The sequence below is a fragment of the Trachemys scripta genome, chromosome 9 (genome assembly GCF_013100865.1).
Source record: "Trachemys scripta elegans isolate TJP31775 chromosome 9, CAS_Tse_1.0, whole genome shotgun sequence".
In the NCBI taxonomy this organism is placed as follows: Eukaryota; Metazoa; Chordata; order Testudines; family Emydidae; genus Trachemys; species Trachemys scripta.
Window position 1 is genome coordinate 55,959,266 of NC_048306.1, and position 22,247 is coordinate 55,981,512.

General features: G+C 46.7%; 1 protein-coding gene across 1 annotated transcript in view; it reads right to left on the reverse strand.

Annotated features, from left to right (window-relative positions):
* Nucleotides 1-946: 946 nt before the first annotated feature.
* NGEF (neuronal guanine nucleotide exchange factor) overlaps nt 947-22,247 on the reverse strand; it is a 50,786-nt gene continuing 29,485 nt past the window's right edge. Inside the window, exons 6-12 of the mRNA XM_034781888.1 lie at nt 20,914-20,988; nt 16,616-16,705; nt 15,017-15,180; nt 13,727-13,882; nt 9,437-9,516; nt 4,878-4,982; nt 947-4,211 (exon numbers count right to left, since the gene is read on the reverse strand). Coding sequence (XP_034637779.1) covers nt 4,039-4,211; nt 4,878-4,982; nt 9,437-9,516; nt 13,727-13,882; nt 15,017-15,180; nt 16,616-16,705; nt 20,914-20,988 — 843 coding nt within the window. The 3' untranslated portion in view covers nt 947-4,038. The remainder of the gene's footprint in view (nt 4,212-4,877; nt 4,983-9,436; nt 9,517-13,726; nt 13,883-15,016; nt 15,181-16,615; nt 16,706-20,913; nt 20,989-22,247) is intronic.

A 22,247-nucleotide genomic window follows, 5' to 3' on the forward strand; every position in this document is an offset into this window, starting at 1 on the left:
CCAATCAACTGTCAACTGGTATTAACTCTGTCCCTGGTGCCTGGAAGGCTCAGTATTGCTTTAGGTCTTTACTGCTTCCACTCACTAACATGTTCATGAGGCTGGGACAGAGCTAGGAAGGGGAATGGAATTGACTCCGTTCTGACTATGCGCTGAGTCACATGAGCGTGATGAGGGAGGAAAATGGTGGTGATGGTCACACTCTGGATGAGAAAATGAAAACGCAAACAGGGCCAGGCTTTGGAAGTTGCTGGCGCAGTCAGCTGTATTTTCACCACAAGAAAAACAACAACAACAAGAGTTCTTTTCAGTTCACTCAGGCAGCCTGATAATGACCTGGGATCTCAAACCTGCACTCGTGTTTCACAGACTGAGCCCATCGATAGCATTAGACCACCTGAAACTGATACATGTTGGACTGTGTGGAATGGAGGAGGTTAAAAATGTACATAGAACAAACCCGATTCAGTGGCTGAATATAATGTACCAAGTGTGACAGTTAGGAGTCCCAAAAACCACTATAAAGTGACTTAGGTGTTGGCATAAGTCCAAGGTTCTGAGCTTGAGGGCAAAGGCCAATGAAAGACCGGAAAACCCTCTCCTCCAAAGTTGGCCATTGAATGATCTCAGCCAGGTAAAATTCATTGCCCCCTAGCCTAGGACAAGTATTTTTTTAATTGGTGATCGTAGTATCTTCATTTTCATTGTAAAAATCATTTTTTGTCCCAGGCAAGTGCCAGGGCTAAGAAATGTTCATGACAATTTGGGCAAGGCTAAATGATCTGTAATATGCTTGTATCTATTTGTCTTAAATTGTTTTCATAGCTAGAGCTTCCATGTTTTGGCTTTAAACTAATTACCTGTAAACAGCTGCTGCTATGAGTCTTGGACCCTGAGCTTAAAGTCTGGTTGTACTTAGAAAAGTGACTGTACAATTTATTTGTGCAATTTATTTGTGGTCTTTGTATTTATAGGATCTCTGGATAAAATATGCTCAATTTACAAGTCAAATGGCAATTGTTTTTCTAACTGCCAGCCCTACAAACCCAAGCTGGAATCTGTCAGTCAAGTTGAGGCCCTTCTGGCTCACATACCACCAGTAGTAACCATACTGAGAGGTGAGCTCTGCCCTCATTGGAACACACTGGAATACAAGACCTGTGGCATAGCCAAGGCTGGCCCAGATCAACTGGCTCGGGCTGCAGGGCTAAAAATTGCTGTGTAGACAATTAGGCTTGGGCTGGGTTCTGGGCCCAGCCCCCCTCGAGGGGTCCCAGAACTGAGGCTCCAGCCCGAGCCGAAACTTGTACACATCAATATTACAGCCCCGCTGCCCAAGCCTGAGTCACCTGACCTGGACCAGCCACAGGGGTTGAATTGCTGTGTTGACATATCCATAGGCACTTGTCTAACTTAAGTAACTATGAATGTTCTCAGGTGTAAGAGAGCGGGATCTGAATTTGTCAGCTGTTTCTGATGTGCTCCTCACTGCGCTATCTACGAGTTCAATACAGCATTAAGATTTCCATGCACTTGAACCTTAACAATTCTGTTCATATACAAGCCACAACTGAATCCCACTCACTCTCCTATAGCTGTGTTAGTGCTGCAATACTAATGACTGCATTGTATGAAGAGCCTGGCTACAGCAGAGACAGTTACACTAAAGTACCTCGATGTAGTCACACTGGCATGAGCCTCTGATGCAGGCACGCAGCAGTGATGAAAAGTGGGGTTTATGCCGGTAATTGACTGCATCAATTGTAGTGTGACACCAGTGCAAATGTCTAATGTAGATAGGGTCTAAAGCACACTGTGGTGACCCGTCTATCAGCAGAGTAAGAAGGTGCTGGCTTTCCCCTCCTCTTTTTGACCACAACCACACTGACATGATACTGCCTAATCTGAATGTGGACAGTGGGGTGTTAAGCAAGGCTAGCAGGGGAAGGCGCAGAGATCAGAAGCAGCACTGAGTGTCAAGAAATGCCTGGAAGACTCTGCTTTACTGCATCACAGAAAGATGCTGAATAATTTAAATTCCCTGATTTATGTTCATGCAAATAAATACTTTGGGTCAGTTGTCCTTTTTGTAGCTAACAAAGGGCCACTCAGAGAAGGGGCCGCTCTGGAACCGCTTAGAGCAGAGCAGGCCCAATAGCCATTTGTTAGGATGCTTATTCAGGGTCAGTTTTCAACCACTGTCCGTTCTCAGTTCCCTGCCGAAGCTCTTGATCCCTTGCCCTGTGTTTCATGCAATGTTGAGCTGCATCATATAAGGAAATGATTCCCTTGTCCTTCTGGCTACTGAGGACTTTCCTATATACATGGAGGCATCAATACTGTACATACAGTTCATGCACACAGCTGGTTAGCTGGGTTTAGAGAGGACATGCAGGCCCTCACATAGCTTTAGTACAATGTCCCCTACCGCCCTGGCCAACTTCAGCTATTTTGCTTGAGTTCTCCTTGTTAAGGATGGGCCGACTGCTGCCGGGCTGCCTCTGCCTGAGCCGGGTGGCTGAGCACAGCCCCTCCCTTTGGAAACACACTCCACAGCCCATAGAGCTGTCTGGGAATGTGATAGAGATTTGTGGAAATGGTCAGTTTACATTACATTCCAAATAGAAACTGACAATGGATTGAGCAAAGTCCTGCAAATTTACAGACGTGCTGGGAAATGGCCTACATGTGAAGCCTCTGGCTCTGCTAGAATATCATCCGTGTGTAATGGTTTGTCAGCTGATGTGCAAAGTCAGTGGCCTCATAGGTCCTTTTACCCTATCTGCTCTCTCTCTGAATGTGTGCAGTGCACTCTGGCAAAGAAACCCCATGTACCAGTGCTACTGTTTTGCCCGTGCTTTTGTCTGTTAGTGCAGTTAGGGTGAAGGCCATCATGAGTTCCTCTCACAGCAGGGCTCTGCCTGCTTGTGGCAGCAGGTGGATGAAACCCTCTGCTGCTGTTCTGTGCACAGAGAACCTTGCATTTGGTACCTCCTGGGGGTAGAGCCATCGGTGTTCCTGCACTGGGTTAAGTGCAGGAATATAGTGAGTAAAGAGTTCAGGCTGCTGAAAAGCAGGGTGTGGTGCTGTTGGTTTAATTTGTTAGCGCATTTGCCTAGAACTGGGCTCAAAGACCAGTATGGGGGGGAGGAGTGGGCCCAGCAGCCCAACAACAGGACTGGCAATCAGGCATCAGAAGTCCTGAATTCTAGTCTCAGCTCTGGCATGGTCTCCCTGTGTGATTTCAGGTGAGACAACTTCTCTGCCTCAATTTCCCCACCTATAAAATGGGGACTTAAAGTAACCTATCTCACAGGGGTGCTGCCAAGCTTAGAGGTTCTGCTAAGTGCTTTGACCCAAAAAAGCACCATGTGCGCCACAAAAAGAGAGCTCCTAGTGCCATTGTTAATTGCCAGGTGCCCACTGGAAGAGGTAAAGGGCTTCAGCTGTAGTGTGTATGCACAGAACTATGTTGTGGGATGGCACAAACCCATTCCTACAATGGAATCTCTCAGCGAGGGGGTAGCTAGGAGACAGAGTTTTCTATGGTACGTAAGGTAGAACTGTTCCCCAGCCCAGCTGATTCTATCCATTTATACTAGAAAAGCAACTGAAGCAACTCTTATATATGACCAGCTGGCATGTTACAGCTGTGGTGAACCTCCTGGGTGGTTCTGGTGCAGTCTTGTCCAGTAGCTCCTCACTGCACAGGGGAGCACTTGGCACTCTTTGGGGTTGGTAGCACAACTGGCAATCCATTACATTGAATAGTTCCTTGAGCTTTAGACAAGTGGCCTCTCCTCTTCCTGGGGTTGGTCTCCAGAGGAATACAAAATGTAGAGGGAAGAACTTAGTAAACAGAGCAAAGTCTATTTGTGTCAGAGGGGGTGTGACCAGCATGTTAAGACCAGGCCCTGTGCCCTGGCCCATAGTACCAGCACCACCACCTCATTCTCTCAGCCTGCAGCATCTGCCCTCCATCTTTCTCCATAAGCCATTAGATATTCCTTGTGCTCCAGGGCTGGGGGAGACCAGGGGTCATTGGCGATTCCTGCTGCCCAGCTTCCTCCGCTGACTGTCATCCGACTTGTGGACCCGGAAACACTCTTTTAGGTTCTGCGATCGGATCTTGGGGTTCAGAATCTCCTCCCCCATAGAGCTGGGGAACCAGCCCCTTTCCTGGTCATGAAGACGCTCCCCAAAAATCCAACCTGAGGGGCAGGGAAAACATGTAGCAGGACAAGTCAACAGGACTAGAATGCCCAAGTGCAGGAATGAGTACGAATGAGAGCGAGCCACCAAGGCTATGCTTTGGAGGGCTTGGGTTCAATTACTGCCCTTGAGACATACTGGTGGCTTAGCGGATACAGGTAAGGATTAAGAAACCAGGAAAAGCCTGGGCTCTAATCCCTTCTGAGCCACTGACTCACAAGTCACCTGACCTTGTATCCTAGTTGCAAAACTGGCTAAAAAGCAGATGTGAGTGAAAAGCAGATGCTACCTCTTCGCTAACCATTCCTGGCTACATCAGTACAGAGACCCAGAGCAGGGACCGGACGTAGCTGCACATCTCAGCCAGAAGAGGGAGTGCAAGATACAGGAATGAGGGCCTTAACTGATGTTTAGTCCCAATGACAGCTAAATTCTGCTGTTGCCTACAGGATCACTGTCCCTAGGGGTCTGTCCTCTGATGCTGATGTCCCATAAGAGACAGGGAGGACAACCTGGGGTTCCCTGAATGGTTGTTGCAACAAGGGCACTTTTTTTTAAATCTAGAGGAACCTCCCTCTGTGTTCAAAAGCAGCCTGTCCAGGAGACAGCTCTGTCGCCCTTGTGATGAGTGATTTTAGGGATGCTTGGAGCCCCATCGCTCTTACCGTCATCTGTCTTGTCCAGGATGTTAAGAACATCTGCCAGCTCCAGGGACAGCTCGTCTGGTTGCTGAGCCACATACGGATGGACACACTGCACCTGGGGGCAATCTGACAATGGGGAGGGAGGGAGAGGGACAAAGTAATCCAGCTGCCCCAGAGTCCTGTGACTGCTGTACAGTATAAAATGGTGTAGGCTGGTCTGCACGAGCAACTTTTGTATAACTACATCACTTGGGATGTAGAAAATCCAGCGTTCTCGGGGAGGTGGATTACCTACACCAACGGGAGAAGCCCTCCTGGTGCAGCCTTTTAAGTGTAGACAAGCCCTTAGATAGAGCAAGATGGGGGAAGAGGCTTCTAAGGTACCAGCACAAGATATGGCATGAGAAATGGAGCATGTAAACTTAGAAACAGGTATTACTGTATCATACGATCCCTGGTTCCCTTATGCTCCCAGGGTGTTATCCCACACAATGCGGGGTTGGTGACACACCTGCTGCCCGGATCTACAGGGTTGAGCCTGAACCGGACAGTCCTTTGAGCTGGGAATGCTGCAGTAGGCTGCTAGAAGTGGGCTGACTCCAGTGCTATAAAGGGCTCAATGAGAAGGTTCCGAGGCCCTGGCTGAGTGTTAACTTCAGTGTGGGGAAGGCTAGGGGTAACCCTAGCAGGCTGCCCCACAAGGCCCAATCAGGTGGCCTGCAGCTCTGTGAACAGTTCCATGGGAGTCGGGATGAGGCTCTGGGCCTACCAGCAAAAGATACTGGCCATAGCCAGAGTGGACACCTTTTTGGTGTGCGCTTTTTTACAGCCTTGGAACACGCACACTTGTGGTAAAGGGCTTCTGTTGTGGCAGCCTGCTCTGCCCAGACCAGGGGTGGCCCCCATGTATTTATTCTTGCTCTGCTCATGATCTGTGTGTGTTGGCCAGTTTGCTAGGGCAGTGGACCCAGCTAGGATAGGAGTGAGCCCTGCAGAGGCACAATGGTGAGCAAGGCCAAAGAGGAGATGATGCAGGGCCTGCCAAACTGCTTACAGAGGGAAGGGACTGTCTTAACCTCCAGGTCTCTGGAGGGGAGAAGGAGCCATGTCAGAGCAGCCTGAGAAGTGCTCCAAGGGCAAGCTGGGGGGAAAAGGCACCGTCAGGGATTGGGCTGCTCTACGATGCTTCCCCAAACTATTGTTAGCCCTTGTTTTGGGTAGCAGTCAGTGTGCCCAGTGTTTCCCAATCCACAAAGGCAACATAATCCCTGCCTCAATTTGCTCATGGCTGAAAGACAGTGGCTAGGGAATGAGCCTCAGATGCACAATGGCCAGCGAGGCTGTACACTCTGTTCCCATGGGACTGATCAAGCTGGCCCCTCTCAGTCAGCGAGTTCCCTTTGGTGTCATGGAAGAGAGGGGCCTTTGAGAAGGACTAAATGTGCAGAGGGTTGGGCTGAGCACAGGCAGAATTAGCCACAGAGACAGAAAGAAATGGTCAGGTCTTAGATGTTGGGGGGAGACGGCAGCCACAAGAAGATTTGGAAGCTGCTTGGAGTTGTGGGGCAAGGGAAGATTCGCAGACAAACCCCTGGTTACAGGCTTGAGAGATGGAGCTGCTGATGATGTTGGCAGTAACAGAGCGGAAAGGTAAGGACTTGGGAGTGAAGATGAAGGACTATTTTAGACACATTAAGCTTATGTTGATAGACATCCAGGAAAAGAAGTCAGAGAGACAGACTAAGATGCAGGATTCTGGATGGATACAGACCAGGAGTGAAGAGGGAGCTGTGTGGGTCAATGTGCAGAGATGATTGCTGAGGCGGTGAGTGGAGAAGATTAGCTGAAGGGGGGAGAGGGGGCGCTCAGTAAACAGTTCTGTGAAACTGTAGTGAGGCAGAGTGGCCACCCTCTGAACCTGATGGGGAGAAACTGCCCCACACCCCCGGTGGCTGGAGCCAAGCCAGCCCCGCCCTCATGTTGGAAGTGGTGGGACAGGAAGTGTAAGAGGCAGGCCCTCCAGCTCAGTTGGGCCGGAGCCAGGGAAGGAGGCAGACATATCTGTACCCCACTGCAGAACTCTGACCAAAGACTGAGCTGTGTGGTGCCCCCCCCATGAAGGAGACTGACTGTGGAGAGGAGTTGCTGGGACTGCCACCTGCGATTCACCCAGAGTAGACTGAGGACCTATGGACTACAGAGCTACACCAGGGAAGGGGTTGGGGGAGGAAGTAGCCCAGGGGAACCAGACATTAGTCCAGTTGCGTGATCAGAAAATGAGTCAGCATGTTTCGGTGACTTCCCTGCTGACCCAGAGCTGACCACTCACCACTGTTTGGGTCCCAGGCCAGGGCCCTGTGGAGTAGGGTGGACTCGGGTCTGTTACGTTGTGCAGTCTATATGGTTTTATAAAAACATGATAAGTGAATATAATGTAACTGGGATAGTTTTAGAAAAATATGGTTAAAAGTGAATATAACATAATCGGGATATGCTTCATGCAAAAGGTCTCTTGTAAGGTATCATTACAAAGCTTATAATCTACTGAGTGTGATCATCCGATTTGTATAAATGTACCACTCTTGTATCTAAAACTAGAAATATAAAATATAACTCTGAGGGCCTATTGTAATTATGTAAAGTGTGGGCCATTAATGATGGTTTGGAATCTTGATGACTCCCATTGTCTGCAGATGGCTGTATTTACCTGTGAGTCTTCCTGTATATGTGTGTGCTGGCAAGTAAGTAATGAAGTCTTGCAGTGACATGTGATCATGTCACCTGAACTGGAATCCATCTTTAACCTTGCATCGCTTGCATCTGAAGAAGTGAGGGTCTTACCCACGAAAGCTTATGCTCCCAATACTTCTGTTAGTCTCAAAGGTGCCACAGGACCCTCTGTTGCTTTTCACAGATTCAGACTAACACGGCTACCCCTCTGATACATCTTTAACCTGGTGCTTTTCCAGTGAGGGGGGGTGGAAACCCAGAGGGACAAAGGGTTCCTGCCTTATGCAAAAGATATATAAAGGGGTGGAAGGGAACAAAGGGGGGAGAGGAGCCATCATGAAGAATCCCCTAGCTGTCACCTGAGCTGGAACAAGAGCTATACCAGGGGAAAGAATTGTGCCCAGGCCTGGAAGGTGTCCAGTCTGAGAAAAACTTACTGAAGCATCTCTGAGGGTGAGATTATCTGTATTTAGCTTGATTAGACATAGATTTGCACATTTTATTTTATTTTGCTTGGTGACTTACTTTGTTCTGTCTGTTACTACTTGGAACCACTTAAATCCTATTTTCTGTATTTAATAAAATCACTTTTTATTTAGTAATTTACTCAGAGTATGTATTAATACCTGGGGGAGCAAACAGCTGTGCATATCTCTCTATCAGTGTTATCGAGGGCGAACAATTTTTGAGTTTGCCCTGTATACGCTTTATGCAGGGTAAAACGGATTTATCTGGGTTTAGACCCCATTGGGAGTTGGGTATCTGAGTGCTAGAGACACGCACACTTCTGGGAGCTGTTTTCAGGTAAACTTGCAGCTTTGGGGCAAGTGATTCAGACCCTGGGTCTGGGTTGAAGCAGACGGGAGTGTCTGGCTCAGCAAGACAGGGTGCTGGAGTCCTGAGCTGGCAGGGAAAACAGGAACAGGGGTAGTCTTTGCACATCGGGTGGCAGCTCCCAAGGGAGTTTCTGTGATCCAACCCGTCACAGGGTCACCCTATCCCCTGCCACCAACCCCATTCCTGGGGTGGTGGCCTACTCACCCGAGGCCAGACAGCTTGTGCCTTGCCTGTGGCTTGTTGCTCTGCCCAACCAGAGAGTCAGAGCCCCAGACTATGTTTTGCTGTCTGCCCAAGCCAGAAGGCTTTGGGCTAAAGACTACTTGTTGCTCTGGCCCACCCGGGCGTGGGGGGATGACCACAGAACCACTACAGCAACCCCAGAGTGAGAGGGAGTAGGACCTAGACACAAGAACCAGGAGCAAATGCTGTCACGAAAGCCCTAAGTAGACAAGATGTCAAAGAGGAGAGGGTGAACAACAGTGCCAAACACAGCAGCAAGGTGGGAAGGGTGAAAGTAGAACCGGAAATCCAGCCAGGGACAGACTGTGCACTGGAACAAAAGTTTTGGAGCCACGTCTACACTAGAATTTACAGTTGTGTTAATGGTTCTGGCTAAAATGTAAGTGTAGATTCACTCTGAGCAAATGGGAGGCAGTGGGTGGGAAGGTGGGTAATTTAAGATTTAACATTGTTTTTCATGTCTAGTGTGATCTGGTGAGAATGATTTGATGGAGTGAAGGGGGCAGGAGAAAGGAAAAGGGTCACCGGAGCAGGGGAGAAACCTTACTGCCAGGCACAGAGAGGAAAGAGACTGATCTTGTCAATCTCACTCAGAGTGCTGGCAAGATCCTGTGGAGGGGGAAGTCCTTGAGGGACGCAACCTCAGTTGCAGCATTTGCTATGCAACCAGCATTTCAGATGGCCCAGGCAGGGGTCTCTGAAGAAGAGCACGACACACTGCAAGTTAAATAACCATCTCTCCCTCCCTCCATCTCTGCTGCATCTCTTACCTAGGAGCCTGGATGTGAATGAAACAAACTTGGTTCTCCGATTTGGGGCCAGCGAGATCATCCAGCGCTTCATCTCACTTCTGTGACCAGAGACAAACAGAACACAGCTATGAGGGCGCAATCATCTGCTTGCAGCACACAGTTACTCTCCCAACCAGCTTTGATTCCCAGGCACACGTTCCCAGCTTTCCCCATTTGCCAGCTCCAACTTTTTCCCTTTCTCTGCTAGAAACAGAGATCCCCTCTCTGGGCAACTGGGACACAGTGCGAGTGTCTCATTGGTAGCTGGACAAGCAGCCATTTGAAGGTCAGTCTGGTCACTATTAATAAATTGGGGGAGATCTGAATGATTCCCCTCTCTGTCCCTGCATTTTACTTGACTCTGTTTCTCCTAGGACATGGGTGGGCAAACTTTTTGGCCCGAGAGCCACAACGGGGTTGCGAAACTGTATGGAGGGCCGGGTAGGGAAGGCTGTATCTCCCCAAACAGCCTGGCCCCGCCCCCCTATCTGCCCCCTCCCACTTCCCCGCCCCCTGACTGCCCCCCTCAGAGCCTCCAACCCATCCAATCGCCTCTGCTCCTTGTCCCCTGACCACCCCCTCCCGGGACTCTGTCCCCTATCCAACCCTCCCCGCTCCCTGTCCCCTGACTGCCCCAACCTCTATCCACACCCCCGCCCCCTGACAGCCCCCCAGGAACCCATGCCTATCCAACCCCACCCCCCGCTCCCTGTCCCCTGACTGCCCCGACCCTTATCCACACCCCTGCCCCCTGACAGCCCCCCCGGGACTCCCATGCCTATCCAACCCCATCCCCTTGCTCCCTGACCCCTATCCACACCCCTGCCCCCTGACAGGCCCCCCCGGGACTCCCACGCCTATCCAACCCCACCCCCCGCTCCCTGACTACCCCGCCCCCTGGCAGGCCCCCCGGGACTCCCATGCCTATCCAATCTCCCCATCCCCCAGAACTTCCTGCCCCCTAACTGGCCCTCGGGACCCCACCCCTATCCAACCGCTCCCTGTCCCCTGACTGCCCCCCCAGGACTCCCTGCCCCTTATCCAACGCCGCCCCCCACCCCCGCTCCTCGCCCCCTTACCATGCCGCTCAGAGCAGCAGGACTTGCTTACTGGAAAGCCTGGGAGGTGGGCAGGCGCGAGCTGCGCAGCCCGGCAGGAGCGACGGCGTGGCTGCCGGGGACGGGCCAGGGGCTAGCCTCCCTGGCTGGGAGCTCCGGGGCCTGGCAGGACGGTCCTGCGGGCCGGATGTGGCCCACGGGCCGTAGTTTGCCCACCTCTGTCCTAGGATAATGTAGACTCTATATGGGTCCCTACACAGATGACTTGTTGAAGTAGCAATAGATATGGGCAACTGCATGGACGGTAACCTAATTGGCAAGCTAGCTCTAGTACAGTTCTCCCAGGTTGCTGACCTGGGGTCACAGCAGGTTTAACATATTCAGCCCTTTACTTTCCTTTCCAGCCATTTCTTCTCGCCCTACAGGGTGTCCTCCTGGAGCTCTAAGGATAGGCTTTCCATCATGCCTTGCTTGATCTGCTGTTGAGAGAGTGAAGGTGCACACCCTTTCCCCATGGGCTCAGATTGCATGAGGAACCTTTGGCTTCCCATTCAGCCCTTCCCAAAGTCACTGGGCAGGTTTATTCCCTCTTCTCTTCCTCACTTCCAGCAGGTGAGCAGAAAGGATCACCTCTGGGATTTCTCTCCTTCCTGCCAGTTGTCAGAGCCCTTCCTTCCCTGGCATGCTCTTCCCTGCCTCTCTCCATTCTCACTCTGCATTGTGTGGTTCCCTCTCCAACTCTGCTCCTTCTCTGCACCTCCCTTGAGTCCTTCCCTTTATCTCTTTCTCAGCTCTGTTACTCTGACTCCTCTGATCCTCTTAGAATAGTTTCCCTGCCCCTTTTCTGTGGTTGTTTCTCCTGCTGCCTGCGCGCGTGCGCACACACCCCCTCTCCGTGTGCAAGCAGCAACCTGAAATTAATGTGCTATCCAATCTCTGCATGTCAGGTCTTAGCCATGTCTGTCAAGCATCACTCATCTGTGTGACACTCTGGCATTTTTCCTGAGTCGTCATCTCCCACACACTGGTTAGAATGTCACACACAAGCTGAACTGGTGACTTTCTGGGATAATCCATGCTGCAGGGGCAGGCACATCAAGTCACGCTGCAGGGGCCTTGTGTGTGGGAGGCCTCCAGCTACCACCTCTCTATCTACCGTGCAATCCAGCCATCTCCGACTGGCTTTCATGGCTCTTCCAGCTGCCTGCATCAGCCATTCCCTCCCCTGTTTAGTGCCCTCCTCACCCTCCCCATCAGTGACTGCCCATCCCCTTCCTCCCCTCACAAACTGCTGGGACCTGCCTTCATTCTGCATCTCTTCCACTGCTGAGTTCTTCCCTCATACCTGACTTACCTCCCACTCCCAACTCCAGCCAAGGAGTGCCCTGTCCCATTGAGCCACAGACAGACAGCTGGAGGAGATGGTGGCAAATTCCACACAAACAGGTCGAGTTCCACTTAACTCACCCAGGATACTTGCCACTGGAAGAGCTACATGGAATGTGGCAGCTCTGCTTGGAGACTAACTACCGGGTAGTTATATTTTGGATCTTCAAAGTTCTGTACTGAGCTCAAAATGGTATGGTTTAACTTTGTCTTGCATAAAAGCTACAGATACTGGGAGAGGCGAGAAATTTAAATGTCCTGGCTTCTATGGATTTGAAATCTGCACTATAGTTTACCATTAATCTAAAACCTTGCATTTAATTACACTGAAGTTTCTCTGGGAAAAACCACTGACAAAAAACAAAAAAGGAGAGGTGCTGATGTGCTGATTGGAAAGTGTGATCACTTCTATCTGTAGGTCAGTGTTTGAATGTGTGACCTAATGAGCTCAGGTAATATTGTGAAGTGCATTGATTGGGAACTTAGAAGCTCAGAAGGGGCCACATGTTCAATTATGGTAACTGAAATAATGCTGAGATTGGCGTTTTCCACTGAGGTATAAGTGACTGAAAATAGGAGCTCAGTATGCTAGTGCTTCTCTGCCAAAGCATACTGTAATCAGCACAATGCTAGCTGTGATAAGCAAGGGTTGCCTTTGCCCTAAGTGCTTATTTGTGGTGTATAGCTTTCAGATGCCCAACATCCCCATTTTCAGGTACAGCAACTCTGTTAATCACCCTGGAGTAGCAGAGTTTGCAGGGGGGTGGGAGCAGTCACAACGCATGTTACTCTCTCATCACGCTGATCCTGCAATGTGTGTGTGGGCAGCTCGCTGCAGGACTGAAGCCGTGGTTGAAAATCTATTCCAATTACTGTTCAATGGCAGGGTTTTTAAACTCCAGTCTCCTCTTCTGCTTCCCCAATTTAGGGTGCAAATGTCACGTAGATGTAAATATTGGCTATGTGGACACATCTATAATTACCTGGGCCTGCAAACCTGTGGGTGCAATAAGAGACTGGATTGAGGCGAGTCTGGAAACCAGACCCCGGGCATCTGAAACAATCAGCCCACTGTTAGTGGTGTTGAATCATTTGCCCAGTCTGAGCTTGTTGGATCTTGAAGTAAAAATCACAGATTCAGACAGAAAATGGTATCCAAGGAGACTTCGACACAGTGGAATTCAAGACTACTGAGCAGCGCGAGGGCTGCCATCAGAATTGGGGCCAGCCATAGAAGAGAGTTTGACACTCATGAACAGAACTGGGGCTCCTGCCTTTATCTTTACATACCCCAGGGACTGTGCACAGCTAGGGGGATAAGTTACAGGCAGAATGCTAGATTTTTCAAGTGGTTTGAATCCTAGTGATCCACATCAAGCTGCTCTTGTATAAATGTACTGCATGTGTACTGCTAATTTCAATTACCATCTGGATATGTGTGCTGAGAGATTTGCAAACCAGACATATAATTTCCTTTTAAATCTTAATTGAGTCTTGACCTACCTAGAAATCAGTGTGTTACACATGGATGCCGTAAATACACTTGTACAGGAAGGAAACTCATCTAGTTTTATATCCGATCCCCCCAGAAAGCTCTGTCTTGTGTTGAGAAGTTATATCAGGAGGAGGAGGAAGAGTTGTGCACTGGGTGAACTCAGCTCAGCTTGTATAGCAGGGTATCCCCATAGATAGGAATTCAATAAGACCAGCTGGTGAGGAGATAGATGCCAGACCGGTGATCGTGGCAGATTGGACACTTCACTTTTGAGGGTTCAGGGGAATAGCAATGCAGGTTGCTAATGGGATGACAGTGTTTCATACTCACTGGGATGATGCTTTGAGCATGTAGCTGACCTCCCGATCATCCGTGTTCTCCAGAAGCCTCAGGATGAAGACATTGGCCAAACTCTGTCCCTGATCTTCTAACTCCTCTACCCGGAGAAGCCCTCGCGGTGCTGAGTCAAACACCTGGTACTTGTCGCTGAGAGGTAAGCAAAGGGGTCAGGAAAGCTCATCAGTCAGTCTGGAAGCACTTTGGCTTTAACAATATCGAATTCTGAGAAAGGCATGATACAGAGAGCAAATTCCTGGTGGTGAGGGGAAGAGACACTACCTAGATAGAATGAGGATGGATGGTCTGAGGGCTAAAGCATAAGACTGAAAATCAAGGGACCTAGATTCTACTCCTGGCTCTGCCACAAACTTTGTATGACCGTGAGAAAGACACCTAATCTGTGTCCCAGTTCCCATCTGTAAAATGTAAATAACGTTTTCTCCCAGGAGAGCTAAGATGAGAGGTTTATATCACTAACGTTTGTAAAATGCTTCTGTGTTCTTGGCTGGAAAATGCTATGCAAGTAAAGTAGTACTGGGCACCTGGCTGAAACTGACAAAGTGCATATTAGAAATGCTTTACTGGATAGACAGACTCCTTACCAGTTAAGTCTTCTTAATGTCAAACTTTTTGTTCTCTGGCATCTATTTTGTGTTATAATATTTCTCTTATCATAAACGCTATACTCCTAGCTGAGGCAGCTTTCTCTCCCTAGATGGTGTGTACTGTACTAGATACAGTCCCTTGCCTCACGCATTGGTTTACACACCTCCCTGCTGATCAGACACTCCCAGCCCATCAGACAGAACTTATTTTACTAGAGGTTTAACTTGCTTAAACTACGATATTCTTCAGTCTGGTAATCAGCCAGGAGTTACTTTATAGTAGCAAGCCAAACATCCTGGCGTCAGATCTTTAGCTGCTATAGCTCAGTGCAGCACCACTCAAGTCAATGGAGCTCTGCTGATTTACATCAGCAGAGATCTGGCCTGAAATTTTAAGTAACACAAAGGTCAAACTGTGTATGGGCATGCAGCCCGTCAACAGCCACAGTTCACAGAAGAGGCAGTGTAAATATTCAGACAAAGGAGAAATCTTCAGATAGCCCCCCTGGAAATGGTGCCTGTGATACAGGACTCTGTACTGTCATATTTCAGACATAATCTGGTCAATTACAGGACAAGAATCCATGCACAACTTAAGCAAGAGCGGGTTGGATGAACCGAGGGGGGAGGAGTGCTTATAACACACATCCAGGTGTTGGCCACATCCCAAACTCACCCAGGAATCTGCCTGCAGAGTACCAGCAGGTCATTGAAAAGGAACAAGTAGATTTCTCTAAAGAGTTTCTTGGTGCGGAGCGTGCGTGATGTCTTTGGGCCATTCATTTGCTGCAGTTCCCCTTGCTTTAACAGCCAACGGGAGTGAGAGATGATGGGCACAGACTACATGGAAGAGAGAGACAGCAAAGATCAGAAGAGCAGGATCTGCGAACAACCTATCTGGTTTTAAGATGCATCTTGATAAGTTTATGAACGGGATTACATGATGGGGTTGGCTACGATAGCAGGGCCCTGGACTCAACAACTCAGGAGGTCCCTTTCATCCTATGTAACCCTTACAGGATAAGTAACATATGCTCCTTACTTCACTCTTACAACACTAGAAATGCAGATAAACCTCAGAGTAGTGAGGAGGTGGAACAAGACCTATGCTGTGAGGAGAGGTATACATGGCTCTGATAACAGGGGATGCAGCCTTAGTACTTAAAGTGCTGGCAACCAGGCAGTGTGGAGAGAGCGAGGAAACAGCTACCAGGGAATGCAGAGATAAAGTGGGGGGATGGGGAAGTGGGGACTGCAGGAGTCAGAGGGGGGAGGAGGCACAGGAACCAGGGGGCAGCAGTGTGGGATAAGAGCCTGAGGATTGAGCAGGGGGAGTGGGTGGGGGTGGATAGAAGCAGATGGGGAGGGGAGCAGGAACTGGGGTGGAATAGATAGGAGCAAAGGGTGATAGGCTATGGGCACGGGGGCAGTAGGGTCTAACCACTAGAGTATACTGCCCAACAGAACCTGGAATTAAGCCCATGAGTCCTGAGTCTCTACATTTCTTTGGAGTCAGCAAATAGCTGTGAAACCTACTGGCAAAGTATCTCCTTCCCCTACTCCCCCCGTGACCATCCAAATAGAGAATAACTGCTGATGACTACTTCCAGCTATCCCATTAGTTCAAGCAATAAAGGTCTGTGCTGTGCATGTGAAAGTCCAGACCCTGCTGATGTCCCAAGTTGGGGATCAACATGGTTTCATGGGATGGAATTTTTTTTTGGTATTTTTTTTTTAAAAAGATTTAAGACATTACATCCAAAAAAATTAAATTAAAAGACACTATGGTTACAAAGTGAAGCATTAAATAGTCAAGAAATGCCAGAATTAAGGTTGCCTGTGCAACTTCGATTCAGTCCCCTTATGTGTATGCATTATGATATGGTCTTTAATTACATGATCACATACTACTTTCTGCACAGGACCCCTGCCTCAGTCAGTGCACAGGATCGACCAGCCTTAGGGTTGTGTACCAAATGAGGCTGTTGTCTGCAGGACCCCTGCCTCACTTGTTGCAGAACTTGGAAAGTGTGTAGTGGATGAGGCAGGGGACAACAGGAAGAGAGTGGATGGTGTCATGGTTAAGACACTGGAATGCTGCACTAGAGAACTGGATTCTATCCCTGCCTCTGCCACAGAGCCATTATGTGATACTGGGCAAGTCACAAACCATAATGTTCACAATTGGTCACTATGTTCCTCATATTCTGGGTATCTGCAATACCTAGATGCTATCTGTTCTATCTCTGCAGGGGTTACCAGTCTGTACTTATACCTTGATCTTAAACTCTAATTTCTTCTGGATGCTAATCATCTGCTCTGTTCGGCTCATCTTCCTGACACCTTCGTTACATGCCTTCACCACCTGGGAAAAGAGAACAATCCAAAGGTCTGATTCCAAACTGAGGTCTACTCCATGCTGCAGTGCTCTCCTCCCATGGGTTACTTAGCAAGTGTTGGTGTACAACATGATCTTTCTATATAGGTGAGCACCATAGTGTAGGCATTATAATAATGGAGAAAAGGAGATATTAACTGGCAAACTCATTAGCAGGGTTTTTTTTTTAATTTCAGAAAACTTTCATGTAGAACAACAACAAATTTTTTACATATTACAAAAGTGAAAAAGTAATATTAAAGACCCAATCCAGCTTTCATAGTGAAAGTTTTTCCATTGAGTTCAATGGGAGTTGGATTGGGCCTTAAAAGAATACCAATGACTATGATAAAATTCCTCCTCTATATAGGTTTCCCTAAATGCATAATGCTGAGAAGTGCAGTTAACATAGAGTTTTGTAGAAATCTCTGTTCTTAGTTGAATGTCCATTGGTTGTGGGAATTAGACAACCAATGATGCATACATAGAAAAGGATCATCCTGTATGCAGATTCTATAGCAATACATGACACGAAGAGAATTTTTGGTGTAAACTGATTGTAACTGAACTAACTAATAAATACTGATCCAACTTTGGTGCTGTCAAGTTAGTTCTTTTCACCATCACTAAAAAATCACTTAAAAATTAACAAAAAGGATATAATATTAGGAAGGATTTATATTTAGGGGTCATATGGCACTTATCTAAACTATATTCAGATATTGACTCCATTGTTATGCCAATATTCTGGTCTCTAGCAGGTACAACAGCTACAATCAAACTATATTTCCCCAAATCCTACAGTGCTACAAATCACCTCTCTTTTTCCTGTACATTCAATCCAGAAAGTATACATGCAGTACCATCTTCATATGGAGGAGAAGGAAGGCAAGTATTAATTTCAATAAGATTTGTCAACCCTCTGTCAAGAAATAGCAGATGTTGGGGAGGGGGCTGAAACTCCCCACTGGAAGAGAAATTAGTAATGCAGAAGTCTGTATATTCTTAGAGCAACTTGTTTGTTTACATTAGGGATCTCAGCCCAAACACCAATACCCAGTTCACAGGGAGCAAGTCTACCTCAAGAACAGAGAGATTAAGGTGGAGAGCAAACTCTCTTGTAGCTTGTCACAGCCCCCCATAGAAAATTCATCAGAAAATCAACAACTAAAAACTTGCTCACATGCTAAGAAAAATAACTTGTAAGATTATATATAACAACGCCACATGGTGAACTCTGTCATAACAATATATACCTAATTATAGATAAATGGAGGGTTAGCCTTACACCCCAACTTAAAAATGTACAAGTGGGCCACTGTGCTACAGGGATCTATAAAATGGACCAAGTCCGACAGTCATTGACAGACAGGTACAGCAACGATCATCTGTTTTCATGATAAATTTAGCCATCCTTGTGGCCAACTACAGTAGCAGGCCTCCTCAGACTTCTGAGTAACAGCTTCAAGGTGTGATCTGAAACCTACTGGCCATCACACTCATTGGAAGGCAGCATGCAAAAATATAGCCATATGAAGTATTCCAAAACATCAGTCTCAGCTTTAGAGATCTTTGCCTCCGATTTATCTTGAATGATCTTTAGCCAGTCTGCTTCCTGGACCATTCCAGGCCAAATCTGAAAGCCTTATACAGGTTTTTCTTGTTGGTTGTTACCAGGGCTGTCAAGCAATTAAAATTTTTTATCACAATTAATCGCATGATTAAAAAAATTAACTGCACGAATTGCACTGGTAAACAATAATAGAATACCATTTATTTAAATATTTGTGGATGTTTTCTACATTTTCAAATATATTGATTTCAGTTACAACACAGAATACAAAGTGTACAGTGCTCACTTTATATTTATTTTTCATTACAATTATTTGCACTGTAAAAAAAAAACCACCATTTTTCAATTCATCTAATACAAGTACTGTAGTGCAATCTTTGCCAAGAAAGTTGAAATTACAAATGTATAATATGTACAAAAAAACCTGCATTCAAAAATAAAATAATGTAAAATCTTAGAGCCTGCAAGTCCACTCAGTCCTACTTCTTGTTCAGCCAATCGCTCCGCCAAACTAGTTTGTTTACATTTGCAGGAGATAATGCTGCCCGCTTTTTGTTTACAATATCAGCTGAAAGTGAGAATAGGCATTCTCATGGCACTGTTGTAGCCGGCATCCCAAGATATTTACGTGCCAGATGCACTAAAGATTCGTATGTCCCTTCATGCTTCAACCACCATTCCAGAAGACATGCGTCCATGCTGATGAGGGGTTCTGCTTAATAATGATCCAAAGGAGTGCGGACTGATGTATGTTCATTTTCATTATCTGAGTCAGGTGCTACCAGCAGAAGGTTGATTTTCTTTTTTGGTGGTTCGGGTTCTGTAGTTTCCACATCGGAGTGTTGCTCTTTTAAGACTTCTGAAAGCATGCTCCACACCTTGTTCCCCTCAGATTTTGGAAGGCACTTCAGATTCTTAAACCTTGGGTCGAGTGTTGTAGCTATCTTTAGAAATCTCACATTGGTACCTTCTTTGCGTTTTGTCAAATCTGCAGTGAAAGTGTTCTTAAAATGAACAACATGTGCTGGGTCATCATCTGAGACTCTTATAACATGAAATATATGGCAGAATGCATGTAAAACAGAGCAGGGGGACATACAATTCTCCCCCAAGGAGTCCAATCAAAAATGTAATTAACGCATTATTTTTTTAATGAATATTATCAGTATTGAAGCGTGTCCTCTGGAATGATGGCCGAAGCATGAAGGGGCATACGAATGTTTAGCATATCTGGCCTGTAAATATCTTGCAATACCGGCTACAAAAGTGCCATGTGAATGCTTGTTCTCACTTTCAGGTAACACTGTAAATAAGAAGAGGGCAGCACTATCTCCTGTAAATGTAAACAAGCTTGTTTGTCTTAGCGATTGACTGAACGAGAAGTAGGACTGAGTGGACTTGTAGGCTCTGAAGTTTTATATTATTTTGTTTTTGAGTGCAATTATGTAACAAAAAAAATCTACATTTGCAAGTTGCACTTTCACAACAAAGAGATTGCACTACAGTACTTGGATGAGGTGAATTAAAAAACACTACTATCATTTTACAGTGCAAATATCTGTAATAAAAAAATATACACTTTGATTTCAATTACAACACAGAATAAACTATATGAAAATGTAGAAAAAATCCAAAATATTTAATTTTCAATTGGTATTCTATTGTTTAACAGTGCGATTAAAACTGCGATTAATTGCAATTAATTTTTTTGGGTTAATCGCATGAGTTAACTGATTAATCGACAGCCCTAGATTTTACAAATCTGACACTGCACCATCAACTGGAAAGCTGACATTTTAGTACAGCTTCAAATTTAAAACATTATATTTTATTTAAATCACAATCCAGGATTCATTAAGTACCACAGACTCCTACTAATAAAGAAGGGAGTGGCACCTGTCAAATGTCTCAAATACCCTGGAAAATTCTATCCCCAACAAACAGAGCTGCAGAAAGTTTCAGGATGTCTAAACATTTAGCACAGAGGTCCTCACATATACTGCCCCATATAGACAGAGTAAGAGGACCCTCACCCACCATCAGAATATCCCAGGTGGAAGACATCACTAGGCCTTCCCCATAATGTGTACTCTGGCAGGTAGTGTGCTGGAAATAACTAAAATAATTGAATTTCCCCTCTCTATCACACTTCCCTATAGGCCTCTTGGGAACAGAAATACACACACAATCTTAAGCACTCATAAAAAGCACCTCATTAAAGAAACTACTATTCTAGGTCAGAAAAGTAAGTGGCACCACAGGATAAAATCCAACCCCATACAGTCCACTACTGGCTGCAGCTAAATAAATATATCTCCCCATAGACAATTTGTATTCTCTGAAACGTGCGGGCAACTCTTCTCTCTAAAATCTCCTACAGAGCAAATATACAGTCTGTTAATAAGAGCAATTCCTCTGTCTATTATTTGCTATCATGGTCTGCCCTCAGGGGAGAATAAGGGGTAATAATTATTCTGAAACACAGTGAGGCAAATGTATCTCTGATGTAACTCCTCTAAGGTCAGTGGAATTGCACCAGGAATGCATATGGCCCAGTACCTTTTTAAAGACACTGAGGATGCTGGCTAATTCTCAGTCTTCTGAAATTTGCCATCAGACTTACTGTTTCCAGCTCTTTGTGTGCTTCAAGGGCAGTGGTTTCCTTCTCGGATTTCTCTTCCACTTTTTTAAGAATATTCTGCACAGGAAGCAAAGGTGGAGTTAATTTCTCTCCCTGCTTGATAGTACACAACATTTTTCAGACACTACCATCCTCTTGGCCAAATTTGACTATCAACAGTAATAAATATTGGATAGGTAACGGTATATGAAGTCTTTCCCCACTAGGTTGCTGAGTCAGATCTAACCCCATATTGGCAGTAACTGAAAGCTGTTTCCATCAACTGGCTATTGAATAACCTATGTAAAATGAGTGTCATGGTCTCAGACCAGTAGCTAGTGGACAAGCGCATATTTTATTAAAAGCCACTCAACCTGGCAACAATTGGTAACGTTGTTGGTAATCTCAGTTGACAGCATGTCACTCAGATTGAACTATCCCCTCATCATTAGAAGGGAGCCCTCCAGGGCAGGGTTGAGGTACACTGGAAGGCAATGAGGGGATGACAACCACTGTTGGACTTGTTCTGTGGATAGAGATTTCCAAGGCTGGCCACCACTACAACTCCTCTCAAGCATTATATTGTCACAAACACATTTACACACACTCAGCCCAAGACAAGGTGGTCTCTTCAGGTAAGTACTTGGGAAGCACCAGTGAAACCGTGTGAAGAGACATTTGGTGCTCATAAATAAATGCCTGACTCTTAGGGTAGAGGGATGCTGCTGTGCAGAGGTTTCAGATGTATGTGTGAGAGAGGAAGGGGACTATTGCATCACTTTTATTTTGAGAAGAGTGTCCTTGGCTATTTAGTAATTTCCTTTCGGGGCAGTTTCCTATAAAAGAAAATACTGAGTTGAGTCTTAAGTGGCTTTTCTCCATTAATCCCTTCAGCTCTTGTCCTCCCACTTCCTGTGTCCCACAGACCTGACTCTGCACCAACCCTGATTCTACATGAATCTGTCTATTCTGCACCCTAATCATACATGTGCACGCTCCTCTGACTACATCACTCTGCCTTCCTGGCCTTTCATCCTGCAGGCTTCCGCCTCTCCTGAACCAGCATTGCCTCTCCTCATGCCTGGCTCTGCATGGCCCCACTTTCCTGAACTACTGTCACCTCACTTCCCTACTCCCTCACTTCACTCCTCTCCCCTCCTCTAAAACCCTGATGCCACGCTGCTTCTCCTAGCTTTAATATTGACTCTAGGTAAGACATGGGGGGCAGGGGAGAAGATTATGTGTGTTTGTCTCTGTTTGTGTATGTGAGAACATGAAAATGCTAACATTCCATGACAGCTAGCTAGGGGTGTCCTGGAGGGAGCATGGGGGACTGT